Raw genomic sequence first — 17921 nt, 5'->3', positions numbered from 1 at the left:
TACTTGATATGTTTGAATTGTAACCCAAGTACTTTAAAAATTCAAGTGTATAATACTATGAGCAAATGTTTTTACACGTCTATATTTGTGGTATGTAAGTTTGGATTGACTTGATTTTGTCAGAGATACAACTCTTTTTTTGGACTTACTTAAAAGAGGTAGTAAGGATAAAATAGGAATTTGCATTTGACCAACGTAAGGTTCATTAGTTGAAAATGTCTTTTAATAAAAGTTTTGTTGTATTTTAAAGTTTGAGTAAATATTCTAGCCAGATTGTCCTACTTGCTGTTTTCCTAACTCCAGCATTTGATGTCTTCATGCCTTTGTAAAGGCTGCCTCCATTGCTGGAATGTGTGCCCATATCACATCAGTATTTAAATCCCTGGTTTTAAGCTCGTATGCTTTCTTCAGGGAAAAACCTTTCCTGATCCCTTTAACATTTACTTAGTTGTGTATGCTGGGCCGATCACTTAACTTCTGTGCCTCAGTTTCCTTATCTGTAATATGGGGATTATAATAACACGTACATCACTGGGATGTTGTGAGGATCAAATGAGATAACGTATAAAGTCATTTGTAAACTTCAGAGCACTGCATGTTAGCTATCATTATGTTAGACACTTAAATGCTTTTTAGTATTCTATTATATTCTAGTTGTAGTAAAATTTATCTTACCTTCAAGAGTCAATTTCAATATGTGAGCAAAGCCTTTTAATGATGGGGAATAAGTATTTATCCAGTGCTTATGTGCCAAGAATTGTTCTAAGTGCTTTATAAATATTGTCTCATTTGATTACCAAGCAAACTATTTTCTTTCTAAGACAGGTAAATATGGTGTTCTGGTTAATGGCCTTCTTGCTGTTTCTTAAACAAAACACTCCATTTTCCAACTCTGTACATTTTTGCTGGCTAACTCCCATGCTTGATATATACTTCCTCATCTTGGCCTCTTAGCTTTCCTGACTTCCTTCAAGTCTGAGCTAAAATCTCACCTTCTAGAGGAAGCCTTTCTTAATCCTCCTTAACTCTAGTGCCTTCCTTGTGTTGATTTTTTCCAATTTATCCTGTATATAGCTTGTTTGTGCATAGTTGTTTCCGTGTTTTCTCCTCAATTAGCTTGTGAACTACTAGAGAGAAAGGACTGTCTTCCTTAGAACAATTTCTGGCTTATAGTGGATGCTTATAAATGTTTATTGAATAACTGACTGAAATATACTATTGTCAGTTAACATAGTTCTTTAAGGTTTGCACAATCCTTTACATTCATTCTGGTATTTGAGCCTCATAACACTCATAATAGCACCTTTTCCAAACCTTTTCATTTTTTCTCAATCCTTCAATGGCTCCCACTCTTCTCATTATCTGAGCTGAAAACCTTGCCTCACATTTCCCTAAAAAAATTGAGAGTTCCTTCTGCCCACCTCCTCAAATCATCCTACTCATATGTTTTCTGGCACTATCTCCTCCTTCCCCTTTCTCATATGACAAGATACCCTTCTTGCTAATGCCAACCCCTCTACATGCACAAATCATTCAATTACATCCCATCTTTTCTAGCAGATTGCCTTGTCTATCATCCCCACTCTCTTATTAATTTTTCATCTCTTCCTATTTAATGGCTCTTTCCCTACTTCCTACTAACTCATCTCTTTCCTGTCCCCAAAAAAACCCTCCTCTCGTGATCTGTCCCACCCATGCTAGCTGTTGTCTTAAATCTTTCCTCCCTTTTGTGGCTTAATTTGAGAATGCTGCCTACAATTGGTGCATTTACTTCCTCTTTTTTTGCCTTCTTAACTTTGGTTCTCTGAAGTTTTCTTCAAACTTCATCATTTAACTGAATTGATTTTTTTTCCAGAGTTACCAACAATTTTTTAATTGTCAAAGCAGGTCGCATTTTCTTATCTAGCCTTTAACACTGGAGAGATCACCCTCTTCACCTCAGTATTCTATTCTCGCTAATATTTCATAACACTGCTGTCACCTGTTTCTGTTACTACCTAGCTAACAATTCCTTCTTAGGCTGCTTGATCTTTGTCCAGGTCCTATCCACTAACTTAAGGCTCTGTCTTGGGCCCTCTTCTCCCCCTATTTTATTTGACTTGATGATTTCATCACTTCCCATGGATTCATTATCTCATGCCTGAATTGTAGCAGTAGCCTTCTTAGTTAGTTTCTCTGTATCCTTCACTGAGCTATCTAATTGATTTTTCTAAAGAGAAGGTCTGACCATGTCAAACTCTTGTTTAGTAAATTTAAGTGGCTCTCTATTCTCTCTATTGTTATTATTATTTTTGGTATCACAGCCCTTTATAATCTATACCTTTCCTACCTTTACAGTCTTCTTATTCCTTATTTCCTTACCCCAGGTACTCCGGGTTCCATGACTGTTGCCTCCTTGTTGTTCCTTGATTAAGGCACATTTCCTGAATTCAGATAGTTTCACCATACTTTTTCATCTCTGGTCCCCTCTCCAGAATTTTCTCCTTTATCGCCTCCTCTAGGATTCCTTGAAGTTCTAGCTAAAAGCTTGCCTTTTACAAGAAGTCTGTCCCAATCCCCCTTTAATTATAATTTTTCCCCACTATTGCTTATCTCCAATTTATTCTCTATGTATCTTGTTTGTACTTAGTTGTTTGTATGTTTTTTCCCCAATGAGCTGTGAGCTCCTTGAGAGCAGGGATTGGTTTTTGTCTTTATATCCCCAGTACTTTGCATTGTGCCTGGCACCTAGTAGGAGCTTTGACCAACTGACTGACAGTACTTTTATGAAGAAGATTGTACAGATATTATTTTCGCCATTTTACAGGACGAGGAACTCAGGAAGATCAAAACGTACCGCTAATAAGTAGTGGAAGTAGAATTGGAGCCTGGATCATCTGACTTCCAATCCAGTTCTTTCCTTATCTACTATTCATACTGCTTCTCAAAACAATAGTTAAAGGAGAGATAGTGTAAATATTATGGGTGGCTTAATGATCAAAAAAATAGAATACAACTAAAATATAATGCTTTTTAAGATTTACAAAGAACTTAACATATCATTTTTAACATATCATTTGACCCTATAGCAACCCTTTAAGTTAGGTGCTATTTTTCTGCCCGTCTTATAGGGGAGGAACCTGATGCTTTATGAGGTTAAGTGACTTGCTTGTGGGCACACAGTTAATGCTATCAGGCAGAATTAGAACCTAGGTGTCTTTTGATGAACATTTCAGTGTTTTTTCCATTATACGTCACTGGTTTTCTTATTATCACCATTTTTCAGATGGGAAAGATCTTAGAGAGAGAGGTCTGTGGTCAGATACCTGTTAAGTGTATGAGGTGGGATTTGAATCCAAGTCTTTTCTCATTTCTGTGTCCAGTACTACTTCCAGAACACCACACTGCATCCCAAAACATTATTCACTTTACTGTAAAGCAGAAGGGATTTCAAGATTTTATGCTTCTTTGGGGTCAGCATAGTGAACATCATTATAATTATAATGGCGAACTTTGGAAGTTGAAGTTAATTAAAGTTGATAGAAATTCTGAAAATCATGCTTTTTGTTATTTTTCTGGTATTGTCACTGATTCTTCTTTAAAACTGTGCTGTTGTTTTTTTTTAAATACTTTGTCATATTACCTTCTTACTTTCTTTTAGCCCCATCTGTTTTGATATGATTGAAGAAGCATACATGACGAAGTGCGGCCACAGTTTCTGGTAAGATACTTTTGTTTGTTGAAGTAGTGTTTTAGGAACTTCTAACTAAATTCATTCACTTTCCAGACTTACACATTGTTTATATTTCAGCAATTTCAAAGAATGGTAAAAGTCCAGTTAAAATGAGTAGTCTCTCTGAAATTACTAGATTTACCTTAATCCTGTAGATTGATTTAAAAACATTTCTGATCATGTCTTTCACCTCAAGGTAGTGATCATAGATAGCTTGAATATAAGTACTTTAACTTTTAATATAAGTAACTTTTATTGACATTTAGTGCTTTCAGAATTCTCATTTTATTTTAGGCTGAGTTATTTCTGTCAACTTGAGCCTTTACTTTGGAGTTTTTAACCTTTAGTTTCTACTTTGGGTTTCTAAATAAATTTTAATTTTCTGCAGATTTAACTTGATCTTGAAAATAGCATTCCCAAATTATCTAATTGTTTCCATAGCAATATAGTTTGGAGTTGTAAATTTACTACTCCTGTTTAAAGTTGGTAGGATGATAAATTGAAAACTTTTAAGTATTTAAGATGGGGTGGAGATAGGGAGAGGGAAGAAGCAATTTATTTAGTGTCTGTTATGTATCAGGCACTGTACTAAGTGCTTTACAAATATTATCTCATTTGATTGTGACAACAACTCTGGGAAGTAAGTGCTGTTATTTCCATTTTACACTTGAGGAAACTGAGGCAGGCAAATTAAGTGACTTGCGCAGGGCCACTCAGCTAGTTAGCATTTGAGGTCAGATCTTCCTGACTCTAGGTTCAGTACTTTATCCACTGTCCCACCTGGCTGCCCAGTGGCTTTTAAGCTAGAATCAAGAAGCAATTAGTAAGCCCCAACTGTGTGTCAGAAACTCGTAGTAGGTACTGATTGTTCTGAGACAAAAAATGAAAATCTTTACTTGTAAGGGGCTTAAATTCTAATTGGGGAGGCAGAGAGTATGTACAAGTATATAAAGAATAAATATAGAGAGAATGAATACCAATAAATACAAAGTAGTTATTCAAAGTATTTTGGGAGAAAATACATTAACAGAAAAGTTTTCTTATAGAAGTTGGTGCTTGACTTGTCTCTTGAAGGAAGAGAGGGATTGACTGAAGTGGAGTTGAGGAGGGAGTGTATTCCAAGAATTGTGAACTTCGTATGCAAATACCCAGAGCTTGGCAATGGAGCATTGTGTGAGGAACAGACAAAAGGCTAGTTTGGTTGGATTTCAGTATGTGGAGTGGGGGTAGGGGGGGAGGGGAATTAAGCCTCATGAGGCTAGAAAGATAGGTTAAGTACAGGTTATGAAGAGTTTTAAAAATGAAACAGGAGTTTCTATTTTATCCTAAAGGGAATTGGAATCTACTGGAGTTTATCAAATAAGAGAGTGATAAGATCAGTTCTGCATTTAAGGAAAATCATTTTGGCAGTAATGTATAGGTTGCTCTGGAGTGGGGAAGCACTTGAGATAGGTAGATGAGTTAGGAGATTGATTCTAGATGATTAGTGCTGAGGGCCTGAATTTAAGGTGGTAGTTGTGTGATCAGAGAGGTTAGATGCAAGAAATATCGTAGAGTTAGAAATGGCAAGATTTGGCAAGTGCTTGGTTATGAGAAGTGAGAGAGTGAAAGTGAGTTAGGAGTTAATGTCACTATTACAGTCCTGGAAGCCTGGAATAGGTATAGTGCCTTTGATAGAAATAGGGAAGTTTGGAACAGGGGTAGCTTTGGGAGTGGGAGAAAGATGAGTTCTATTTTGGATGTGCTAAGTTTTAGATGATTTTACACTGGCACATCCAGTGTGAAATGTTCAGTAGTCAATTTAATAGGGATATTGTCAAGATGAGAATTTAATCATGGGTGTTAATGAAATTTCCAAGATAGAGTGTATATATATAGGAAAAAAAAAGAATAGAAGGAAGGAAGGTTTACCAAAGATACAGAGCCTTGGGGAATACCTACAGTTGGGGGAGGCATGCCATATATCATCCAGAAAAGAAGCCTGAGGAGTGGTTAGGCAGGTGAGAGGAGAACCCAGAGAGAGTACTGTTAGGAAAACCCAGAGACAAGAAAGTAGGAGCAGAGCCAAATGCAGCATGTAGAAATTAAGAAAGATCAGGACTAAGAAAAGACCGTCACATTTGCCATTTTAGAGATTATTTATAACTTTGGAGAAAGCAGTTCTAGTTGGAAGCCAAATTTGAAAGGGTTGAGTGAGTAAGAGGAAAGGAAATGGAGGCAGAAGCTCTTTCTGAGAATTTGACTAAGGAAAGAAATGATATATGATAATGTCTTGAGAGTATGGTAGGACCTAGTGAAATTTTTTCTTTTTTTTCTTTAAGGTTAAAGGAGACAGGTCAGTTTAAAGTAATGGGCGAGGAAAGTATGAGAGAAGAAGGAGGTGTAGAGAGGAAGGTAGGAGGGAGAGGGAGAAGACAGGAAGAAAAAGGATAGAGATGGAGAGAGGTAAGAAGAGGGAGGGAGGAGGGAAAAGACATTGTGATTGTAATTGTAATCATGTAGGCAGAAATGGGATCCAAGGCACTGGTAGTATAATTGGGCGATGGAGGGAGTGGAAGATAATGTCGTGGGCTTTTAAGATGAATTGAAGAGGAGGTTAGAGGGCTTAAGTTGAATGGCTTCAGTTTTCTTTGTAAACAACCAGTCTTTGGCATTATATATATATGTATATGTATATATGTATATATGTATATGTATATATGTATATATATATATATATAAACATAATGGAAGTACATAATTATTTTTAGTTTGTATGATAATCTAATTTATTAATTTGTTGCAATATTGTATTTACTTATCTTGTTTCTGCCACTTTTTAGATTATATTTCATAAGGAACATATGAGATGTGTAAAACACTTTTCAAACTTTAAAGCATTTAAAATTTTAGCTATTATTATTATCAATATTATTACTGTTGTTAAACGGCAGTTGATGCCATATGTTTTAACTTTAACAAATATGTGCCTTTTCTGTGCAAGGCACTGTGATAGGTTCTGGGTTATAGAAAGATGAAAAATGATATAAGTACTTAAGGAGCTTGAATGAGTGAATGAAAAAGCATTTATTATGTATGTATTATGTGTCAGGAACTGTACTAAGCACTGGGGATACCAATGCAAAAATGAGATAATCCCTGTCCTAAAGAAGCTTATATTCAAATATTCAAAAAGGAGCAGGTAATAACATTGTATAGCACTTAGGCACAGTGGTTGGCAAATAGTAAGTTCTATATAAATGTTAGTTGTTGTTGTTATTGTTAAATTATTACTGCTATTACATATAGGGTAGTATGGTAGCCAAGGAAAGGTATTTTGGTCAGATAAGACAATAGGGATTGTAAATGAAAAAATGGAGCAGTTGACTGATATGTCATTTCTAGAAAGCAGTGGTAATGTTGCATTAGTACCAGAGCAAGAAGTAGAAAGTAGAAAGTGGGGTTGGAGGAGAGCCAGAAGATGGCTGAGTTGAAATATAGTTAGGCTGGTTAGATAAGGTAGGCTCTTGCCAATCAGAGTGGTGTAGCCCCAGGGTAGGAGTGCCATTCCTAAGTGACTTAGCTCCTCTACTATGATAGCACAAGGGAGAGGAAAAAATCCGGAATGTTTCTGTAGAGTTCTCTACGAAGAATAAGGAGATATGGGTTCTATAATCCGTATCCAGAGTAATATTTTAGAATCATACATGTAAAATTGGGAGGAACCTGTAGTTCCATCCCCTCAATATACAAATGAATAAATCGAGTGCCAGGAATGTTAAGTGTGTTATTCCATGGTCACACAAATAGTAAGCATCACAAGCAGTTTTGGAACCTAAGTCCTTTGATTCCAGAGAGCACTTTGCTTTCTGCAACGTTAGGGGCTAAAAAAACCTTTTAAATTCATATTGTCTTTCCTCTCCAACTTCTGCTGTCATAGTAGGGCACTTCAACATACATATTGGTACTCCCTCAAATATTTAACCTTCCAGTCCCTCAACTTACTCATTTCTTATGACCTACTTCTCCATTTTACCTCAGCTATACACAAAGAGAATCATATACCTTGATCTTTTTATCACCCACAAATGCACCACTTCCATGTTCTTTGAGCTTTGAAATTCCTTTATTTGATCACAATCTATTGTCATTCTACCACAACCTCTACTTTGCAACCCTACACCCTATTCTTTGTCCTCATCATGCTCTCCAGTCTCTCAGTCCCTCAGTTCTTTCCTAGGGCATCATCACTTCTTAAGTGACATCACTGTTCTCCTTTCCTCATCTTTTTTTTTTCCTCCTTTCCTCATCTTGACCCCTTGGTGAACCAGTTCAACTTCATGCTGTCATTTTCTCTCAGGACCCTTGCCCTCTTTTCATATTGCTGATTTTCCCCTGCCAAACCCCCACCTCAGATTATTCCCACCATCTGCTGCCTTTACTCCTTTGTACCTGCTGCTAAACAAAGCTTGAGAAAATCACCTAACTGTACTGACTGGATCCACTACAAGTTTATGTTACATAATCTCAACTGGGTCCTCCCTACAGTGAGGCAATCGTTTTACACCTTAATTGACTTACTATGCTACTCATGGTGGCTTTTCCAAACCTTTTATTGCTCCTCAGACTTTCCATTAACTTCCCCTACACCTATCCTTTCAGCTGCTTGCCTTATGTTTCCCTGAAAAAATTAAGACAATTAGCAAAGAGTTCTTTCTCCTCATTTCATCTCACTTTACTCAAATACTTTCTGTCACTATCTCCTCTTTCACATGTCTCATATGAAGAGGAGGCTCTTCTTTCATTTGTTAAATTAGAATGCTGTGACCAAGTGGTTGCAGTGGTTTCTTCTAGTTCTAAGATTCTGTAAGATTTTGCCTCAGATTTATGATATGCCTATAATTTAAAAAAATAAATAAAAATGACTTTGAGTTGGTGGGTGAGTGGGATGAGTATTATTTGAGAATAAGAAGAAAAATTTAGAATTTCAGAGTGACAGTCTAATCTTGTAACGGTTGCTCACAACTTTGGATCTTCTTGCCGTAAAGTTAGGGATAAGAGCTGATCAGATCTTTGACATTGTCTGGGGAGAAAAAGAATATTTGGAAAATTAATGAAGATGCTGTTAGATCAGTATTAGATCAGTGTTAGAGCAGTAGATGACTGGAGAGATTTTGTGCAAGATGATGTCATACTGTTTTAACCAGTGGAGATTTCTATACCAGTTCTCGGCCTGTTCTGCCCTTAATTTTGGCTAGTTGTTTTTTTTTTTTCTTTGTTATTGTTTGTTTTTTTTCCTCCTTTCCTTTCCAGGAAGAAAGTGAAAAAATGGAACCTAGTAGTAAACTGGTATAGTGAGTAGGTTTTGAGGGAAATTCATGTATGTTTTTTTGTTTTGTTTTATTTTTTAAGGGAGAGAGGAGGAAGATATTAAAAGGTATAAATATGTGGAATTTAGATATACAATAAAATATGTTTCTCTTTAAGATTCATTGCTTCGTAACTTTTTTCCTCAGCTTTTTTTTTCTTCAGCTTCTGTCTTGAAGCCAATCAGTTGCCAAGTCTTACTGATTCTACCTCCCCAACGTCTTTGGCATCTGTCATCATCTTTTTACTGAAATAACCACCATTCTAATTCAAGTCCTCATTACTTCGCAGCTGTTAACTTTAAAATAACTTTTTAATTGGTCTCCTGGCTTCTAGGTTCCCCTATCCAATCCATTCTACACACAACTACCAAAATAATCTTCCTAAAGCATGTGATCATGGCATGTTTTTTGCTCAAGAATGTTCACTATTTTTGTCTTACATATAGGTTAACGTACAAACTCATCAGCATGACATTTAAAGTCCTTCATATTATGATTCTAGCCCTTTTCCTCTATCTAGAGTTACTTCATATTACTCCCTTTTATGTTCAATGTTCAGTGTTCTAGGGTGGGTCGTTTTATGTTATATGGATTTATTATTTACTCTCCTATATCTTAGCCTTTGATTTCCTTTTATCCACACCTGGGTACCTGGAATGCATTTCTTCCTTGGTTCTGCCTCAGAATTCTTAACTTCTTTCAAGGTTCATCTACTGTATAATAGGATTGTAGATTTAGAAGAGAAGATCTTCAGATGTCTCATCTGCCCCCTGCTTAAAACTTTTCCATAGTTCTTTAGTTATTAGTGTTCTTATCTTTTTCAAATTATGGTTTATTTACTGATCTGCTTCTATGTCATAACCCCCAATAGAATATAAGGTTTTTGAGGACAGGACTGCTTTTCAGTTTTGTCTTTGGATCTCCATAGGCTAGCATTATGCCCTGCACCTAGCAGGTACTTAACAATATTTGGTATGAATTAGATTGAATTTTTGTTCAGGAGAAAACTTTTAGAAAGTTTGGTTAGTCATAAGTCCAATTTGATAACCTTAGAATTACATTAAAATACACTTTATTGCTTTTAGAACTGGAAGGGTCCTTAGAGATTCCTAGACCAACCTCATAGGATCATAGCTTTGGAGCAGGAAGGAACCTCTGAGGCCATGTGGGACAACCCCCTTGGTTTAAAATTGAGGAAGTTGAGTCCCAGGGAAGTTCAGTGAGTTGCCAGTGGTTACCCCTATTAAATGGTAGAGCTGGGATTTAAACCTGGGCCCTCTACATTGAAATTCCCCACTTTTTCTACTGCACCAACACTGTTTCCTATACCTCTTTTTGCTTTGGGATGACTTATACTCACCCCACTCAATAAATAACAGTAATTTTTTCAGATTTGTGATTTTAAATATGCTCTTTGAGAATGAGCATTAAAAACTAATTATGCAACAATTCATGTAGGCTTCCTAAGGACAAAATCATACAACTCAGAGGCAGAGCCACAATGGTGGAGAAAAGGCAGCAATTTGCCTGAGATCGCTCCAATATACCTTTAAAGAATGCCATAAAACAATTCCTGGAGCAGCAGAACCCACAAAAGGAGAGGGTGAAATAATTTTCCAGCCAAAGACAACTTAGAAGGTCGTCGGGAAAGGTCTGTCCCACTGGAGTGAGAGTGGAATATGATCCAGCACAGGCTGTGCCTGTGAAGACCGGACCCCAGCAAACCAGGAACAGGCCTTGGGAGCAACTGAATCTGCAGCAGTAACAGCTGCTTCTGGAGCCCTCAGCCCACAGACAGTAGGGGGAGCTTGAACAACTGATCAGAAGGAGATTACAGGGGTCTCTTTGCTGGCACTAGGGGCAGGACTCTGTTGCTTTACCCATACTTGAGTCTGTGTTGTAGTCCTGGGTGGCATTCTCAGGGCAGGAGGAGCGCTAGCACACCAAAGCTTATGCACTATAGTGGAGCTGAGACCCTGATCTTAGTTCCAGGGCAGAAAAGAGTGCTTGTGGTTACTTGCAGACCGGAGCACAGGCCAGGAGAGTAGTAAACACTCTCCTTAGATCGTACCACCTTGGAAGAGCTGAAAACTTACAGGTGCCTAGAAGTGTCTCTGAAAACAGCTGCACAGAAACCCTGAAGCTTGGGACAGTGCATCCTCTACCCTGGAAGTCGAGCCTCACTTTAACAAAGAGTTACAAGTCAAGAGATAGACTGGAAAAATGAGCAGAAAAAGATTCTGACCAAAAAGGATTTTAAAAATCAGGTAAGAAAGATAGAGGAAAAATTGGGAGAGAAATGAGAAAGATACAAGAAGATCATGAAAAAAGAGTCAACAGGTTGGTAAAGGAGAAACAAACAAAAAAAAAAAACTTAAGAAAATAACACCTTGAAAAACATACTAGGCCAGATGGTAAAAGAAGTACAAGAAACCCAATGAGGAGAAGAATGCATTGAAAAGCAGAATTGGCCAAATGGAAAAGGTGGCACAAAAGTTCACTGAAGAAAATAATTCCTTAAAAATTAGAATTGAGCAAATGGAAGCTAATGACTTTATGAGAAATCAAGAAACAGTAAAATAAAACCAAAAGAATGAAAGAATAGAAGACAATGCAAAATAGCTCATTGGAAAAATAACTTACCTGAAAAATAGATCTAGGAGAGATAATTTTAAAATTATTAGACTTCCTGAAAGCCATGATCAAAAAAAAAGAGCTTATAAATCATTTTTCATGAAATTGTCAAGGAAAACTGTCCTGATATTGTAGAACCAGAGTGTAAAATAGAAACTGAAAGAATCCACTGATCACCTCCTGAAAGAAATCCCAAAATGAAATTCCCAGGAATATTGTAGCCAAATTCCAGAATTCTCAGGTCAGCGAAAAAAAATTTTTTAAACAGCCAGAAAGAAACAATTCAGGTATCATGGAAACATAGTAAAGATAACACAAGATTTAGCAGCTTCTACATTAAAGGATTGGAGGGTATGGAATATGATATTTTGGTGGGCAAAGGAGCTAGGATTACAACCAAGAATCATCTATCCCCCAAAACTGAGTATAGTCCTTCAGGGGAAAAAAATAGACATTCAACAAAATAGACGACTTTCAAGCATTATTGATGAAAAGATCAGAGCAGAATAGAAAATTTGATTTTTAGTTACAAAACTCAAGAGAAGCATGAAAAATTAAACGTGAAAGAGAAATCCTAAGGGACTTAATAAGGTTAAACTGTTTACATTCCTGCATGGGAAGATGATACTTGTAACTCATACTTGTAACTCATTATTAGGGCAGTTAGAAGGAGTATATATAGACAGAGGGCATAGGTGTGAGATAAATATGAAGTGATATCTAAAAAAAATAAAATTAAGGGGTGAGAGAGGAATGCACTGGGAGAAATAGAAAGGGAAAGCTAGAATGGGGCAAATTATCTCACACAGAAGAAGCAAGAAAAAGCTTTTACAGTGGAGGGGAAGATGGAGGTGAGAGGGAGTGAGTGAACCTTCCTCTCATTGGACTTGGCTCAGAGAGGGAATAACACACACTGAACTGGGTATAGAAATATATCTTACCCTACAGGAAAGTCAGAGGGGAGGGGGATAATTGAAGAGGGAGTGATAGAAGGGAGGGAAGATTGGGGGAGGCAGTAGTCAGAAGCAAAACACTTTTGAGGAGGACAGAAAGGAGAGAGAATAGAATAAATGGGGAAAGAGTATGGAGAGAAATACAGTTAGCAATTGTAACTCTGAAAAAAAATTTTGAAGCAAGTTTCTCTGATAGACTTAATTTCTAAAATATATAGAGAACTGAGTCAAGAGCCATTCCCCAGTTGATAAATGATCAAAAGATATGAGCAGTGTTCAGATGACGTAATCAAAGCTATCTATAGCCATATGGAAAAAAAATGCTCAAAATCACTATTGAATGGAGAAATGAAAATTAAAACAATTCTGAAGTACCACCTATTGGATTGGCAAATAGGACAGAAAAGGAAAATGACAAATGTTGGAGGGGTTGTGGGAAAAATGAGACATTAATGCGTTGTTGGTGCATTTGTGACCTGATTCAGCCATTTTGTAGAGCAATTTGGAACTATGCCCAAAGGGCTATAAAACCACGCATACCCTTTGACCTAGCAAAACCACTGCTAGGTCTGTGTCCCATAGAGAAAAAACAAAAAGTAAAAGGACCTAGATTTACCAAAAATGTTTATATCAGCTCTTTTCTGGTGGCAAAGAATTGGAAATAAAGAGGATGCTTATCAATTGGGCAATGACTGAACAAATTGTGGTATGTGATTGTGATGGAATGCTATTGTGCTATAAGAAATGATGAGCAGGATACTCTCAGAAAAACCTGGAAATACAGAAGGTGATGCAAAGTGACATGTACTGTGTACAAAGTAACAGCAATATTATAGGATGATCAGCTGTGAATGACATAGCTATTCTCGCAATACAATGATCCCAAGACAAATCTGAAGGACTTAGGATGAAAAATGCTCTACATCCCCAGAGAACAAACTGATAGTGTCTTAATACCGATTAAAGCATATGTATATATTTTTACTTTCTTTATTTTTCTTAAGTTTTTTTTGATGTTTTTCACAACATGATTAATATGGAAATATGTTTTGCATGACTATACATGTATAACCTATATTGAATTGCTTGCCTTTTCAATGAAGGGTGTGGGGAGGTAGAAAGGGAGAGAATTGGAACTCAAAGTTTTAAAAATGAATGTTAAAATTTGTTTTTACATGTAATTGGGGAAAAATAAAAATACTAAGCACATTTGTCAAAATCATGCAACTCATACAACCTAAAGTAACTTTTTTGAGCATATAACATGTCATTGATGTAATTTTTTTCTTTTTTCTTTCCTTACCAATAGCTACAAATGTATCCATCAGAGCCTGGAAGACAATAACAGGTGTCCCAAGTGTAACTATGTTGTGGATAATATTGACCATCTTTACCCTAACTTCTTAGGTGAGTATTTAGAAATGGTTTCTTTTAGATGCCACTTATTGTGTAGGACCTGATAATTAAGATTTTGACTTTCTTAGAGATGCCAAGTTAGAGACAAATAACTCTAGTATTTCATTGCTAGAAGACTTGGCTATACCTGTTAGAAAAGCAATACTTTAACTGTTTAAACCTAAAACTAGTATTTTGTGCAATGTCCTGTTTTTTTTTTTTAAATGATGTATGCATCTGATTAGTGGATGTTGCTTTTGTGGTGGTTGTCTGTTTATTTTTGAGGAAAGCTAGGTGAATAAAGTGCTGGACTTGGTGTAAGGAAGATTCCTCAGCAACTTCTGTGATCCTGAGCAAGTTACGTATCCTCTCTAAGTGTATTTTTTTTAATCTGTAAAACGGTAATAATCATAGCACCTTCTTCATATGGTTGTTGTGAGGATAAGTTGAGATAACACGTGAAGCACTTTACAAACCTTAAGATGTTTTGCTAATTGAATAATGTTGTTTTAACTTCATATGGATAAAATTATAAGGTTACTTTACATAAGTAAATATTCTCAGCTTTCATTCTTCTTACAAAACTTTATAATGATTAAAGAGATGTAAAATTAAATTCAGTTCTGTCTTTGCATCAGTAAAAGTTGGAAGGAACCCGTTGAGTCTGAATAGCTTTAGTCAATTTAGAATCTAAAATCCTTGGCATAATAGCATATTATAGAGTCTGATTTATGTAAGATGTAGTTATGTGTTTTTTAAAGATTAAATTCCATAGTAAGGAAAGGTTATTATGTCAGAGTGGATTTATATCACTAGGAATATAATTTGGACAACCTAATTTGTTAAAAGATCTTTACATAGTATATATGATATAGTTAAAGATTTCTAGTATAATAAATTCAACATTCCTGCCTTGTTTGGAATCTTGCTCTTGATATTTTTTACTCTTTTTGCATCTTTATGCTTCTCCTCTCCCATGGGCTCTTTGATATTTATACATATGAACAAGAGGTATTCCTTGGTAGGTAAATGGTCAGAAGATAGATATAAATATTCCTACACTCACATTACATATCTAAGTTCCTTGTACATCTTGGACATCAGGCCTTTATTGGAGAAATTTGCTGCCAAGATTTTTCCTCTTGCTAATTATTTCTTTTCTAATTCTAACTGCATTACTTTCGTTTGTATAAACAGTTTTCAATTTCATATGATCAAAATTGTCCATTTAGTTTCTTGTTAAACTTTCTATTCCTTGTATAGTCAAGAATTCTTCCCTGTGCATAGTTGTGAAAGGTATGCTCTATCATATCTAAGTGATAGATTTAGATTTCTTAATTTCTGTTTAGGTTCCAAATAGAAATTTAGATTTCTATTCTAAGAATAGGTTTCTTAGAATCTATTTTAGATTTCTAGAATAAAGAGTCTAGAATTTTAGATTTCTTTTTAGGTCCTTGACTTCTTGTTTATTGTTTTGTTAGTTTTTTTTGGGGTATGAAATGGGGCACGTTCAGGTCCCTAAATATTGTACTTTTTCTATTTCTCTCTGTAATTCGATTAACTTTTCCTTTAAGAACTTAGATGCTTTTCCCTTCAGTGCATATATATTAAATATGGGTATTATTTCATTACCTATGATACCTTTAGAGGCATTAGGTGGTACAGGGGATAGCGTACTGGACCTAGAGTCAAGAAGGCCTGAGTTCAAATGTAGCCTCAGACAATTGCTGGCTTTGTGACCTCAGGCAAGTTACTTATCTGCCTCAGTTCCCTCAACTATAAAATGGGGATAATAATAGCACCACTCTCCCAGGATTTTTATGAGAATCAAATGAGGTAATATTTGTAAAGCATTTAGTGCAGTGCCTGGCACATAGTAAATGCTTAATAGATGCTTGTTTCCTTCCTTCTTTCCTTTTGTTAAGTTTACTAGTTTTTCTGTTTCTCTTTTAGTTGTATCTTTTTTTAATGTTCCTATTCTCAGATCAAATTGCTGCGCCTATTTTTTGAGTTTGCCTGAAGCATAATATATTCTCCTCCAACTTCTAATTTTAATTCTATGTAAATTTGTGTGTGTGTGTATGTGTTTACTGTAAGCAACATATTGTTAAATTGTTTTCTAATCCATTCTGCTGCCTTTCTCTATTTCCTAGGTGAGGTCTTCTAATTTACATTCATTGTTATTGTAATTTGCATATTTTCCTTCATATCTTTTTATACTTTTTCCTCTTTTTCCTCCCAGCCCATTCTTTATAAAGTTGTTGTTGTTGTTGTTTGTCCTTGTTTGTCCTTGGTTCTTGAAGAGGCCATGACATCAGGGAGGTGATGCCATGACATGCAAGTGAATTGGATTTTAAGTGAGGAAGGGCTATGCAAAGTCGCCAGCTTCACTTTCTCCTCTGAAGCCGTCTGAGTCCAGTGGTGAGATATAAATAGGATGGACTGGAGATGGCCTTGGATGCAGTGAGAACTTGGCCTTTTTAAGCTAAGGTCTTTAATAGGTCTCAGTTTGACTGAGGTAACACCCATTCAGTGATTAAGGCTAGCTAAGAAATGAGCTCTTTATTAAAGAAAGGGATAGAGAAAGACAAGGAATTTGATCAGTACTAGTTATCTGTAATTTATATGGTCTTTTCCTACTTCTTTTTCCTTCTTTCTTTACCAAGCCAATACCTCAGTTTCTTTCTTAGATCTCTCTTTTATGATAGACTCAGAAATTGAAGTTTTCCATGTGACAGTTCCCTTCCTGACTCTATTCTCCTTCTTAGACTCTATTTCCTTTATCCTTTTCCATGTGTATTTGTCTGTTGAGTTATACACTCTGTTGAGTTACATACCAAACCTTGTATATGTCTCTGTGTGTATGTGTGTTTTCATTCCTTCTTTGTCTTATCCAGATAAGAATGGGGTCATGTGATACTGTTCCCCAGACTCCTTTCTTTATGTTTATAGACTTTTCTTGTTATGTGCCCCATTTATCTGAAGTAGTAAGCTCCTGTCTTCTTCCTAATTTATTCCATATCGTGTTCTTTTTCTGTACGTTTTCTTTCATTTAAAAAAACTCAACAAAACCCAAAAAGACCCTCATTCAGACCTTGTTTTTGTTTTATTTCCTTCTCTCTGTAACCCTTAAAGACATAAGATTAACACATCCCTTCCTCATTGTTTGGTCCCCTCTGATTATTCTATGTATTTACCTTCCTGTGTTTCTCTAGCCTATTGTCTTTTCATTTCATATTGTGCCCTCAGCTTTGGTATTTTCATCAAGAATAATTGAAAGTTCCCTATTCTATTAAAAGTCCGTTTTTCCTCCTGTGGGATCACTTTTACAGGACAAGTTATTCTTGGGTTTAAGTGGTTATCTTTTGCCTTTTTGTATATTATATTCTATGATTTTCTCTCCTTTATGTAAGTTGTGGCCAAGATTTGTTTGATCATGATTATAGTTCCTTGGTATTTGAATTTTTTTTTTCTGGAGGTTGAAGAATTTTTTTTTCTTTGCCTTTTGGAAAGATAAGTATCTTTACAATGACATTCTTGGGGCTTTTCTGTTTGTGGTTTCTTTCAGTGGGTGATTGGTAGATTCTTTCTATTTTTACTTTGTTCTCTTGGTTCTAGTAGATCTGGGAAGTTGGTTTTTGTTTTGTTTTGTTTTGTTTCTTGTTTTTTTTTGGTCTTTGTTTTCAAGGATTTTGGTGATTCTTAAATTTTCTCTTCTGTTTTCTAAGTTAGTTTCTGATGGTAGATACTTTAAACGTTCTTTTTTTGTTTTAAGAAGTTGTTTTTTTACAATGTTGTCATTTTCCAAATTGTTCTCTTGGTTCTATTAATTTCATTCTGTATGATTTCAGACTTTCCTGGATTCTCTGAAATTACCTC

At 35.8% G+C, this 17921-nt stretch overlaps 1 protein-coding gene across 3 annotated transcripts in view; it reads left to right on the top strand.

Moving 5' to 3' along the window:
- Positions 1–17921, top strand: part of COP1 (COP1 E3 ubiquitin ligase) — a 237442-nt gene that overhangs the window by 24848 nt on the left and 194673 nt on the right. For all 3 annotated transcript variants that reach the window (XM_027868647.1, XM_027868646.1, XM_027868645.1), the window contains exons 2-3: positions 3641–3700; positions 13957–14054. In XM_027868647.1, coding sequence (XP_027724448.1) covers positions 3641–3700; positions 13957–14054 — 158 coding nt within the window. The remainder of the gene's footprint in view (positions 1–3640; positions 3701–13956; positions 14055–17921) is intronic.

Source organism: Vombatus ursinus, unplaced genomic scaffold (genome assembly GCF_900497805.2).
Source record: "Vombatus ursinus unplaced genomic scaffold, bare-nosed wombat genome assembly UNPS02014789.1, whole genome shotgun sequence".
Classification (NCBI taxonomy): domain Eukaryota; kingdom Metazoa; phylum Chordata; class Mammalia; order Diprotodontia; family Vombatidae; genus Vombatus; species Vombatus ursinus.
This window is presented reverse-complemented; position numbering and strand designations above follow the sequence as displayed.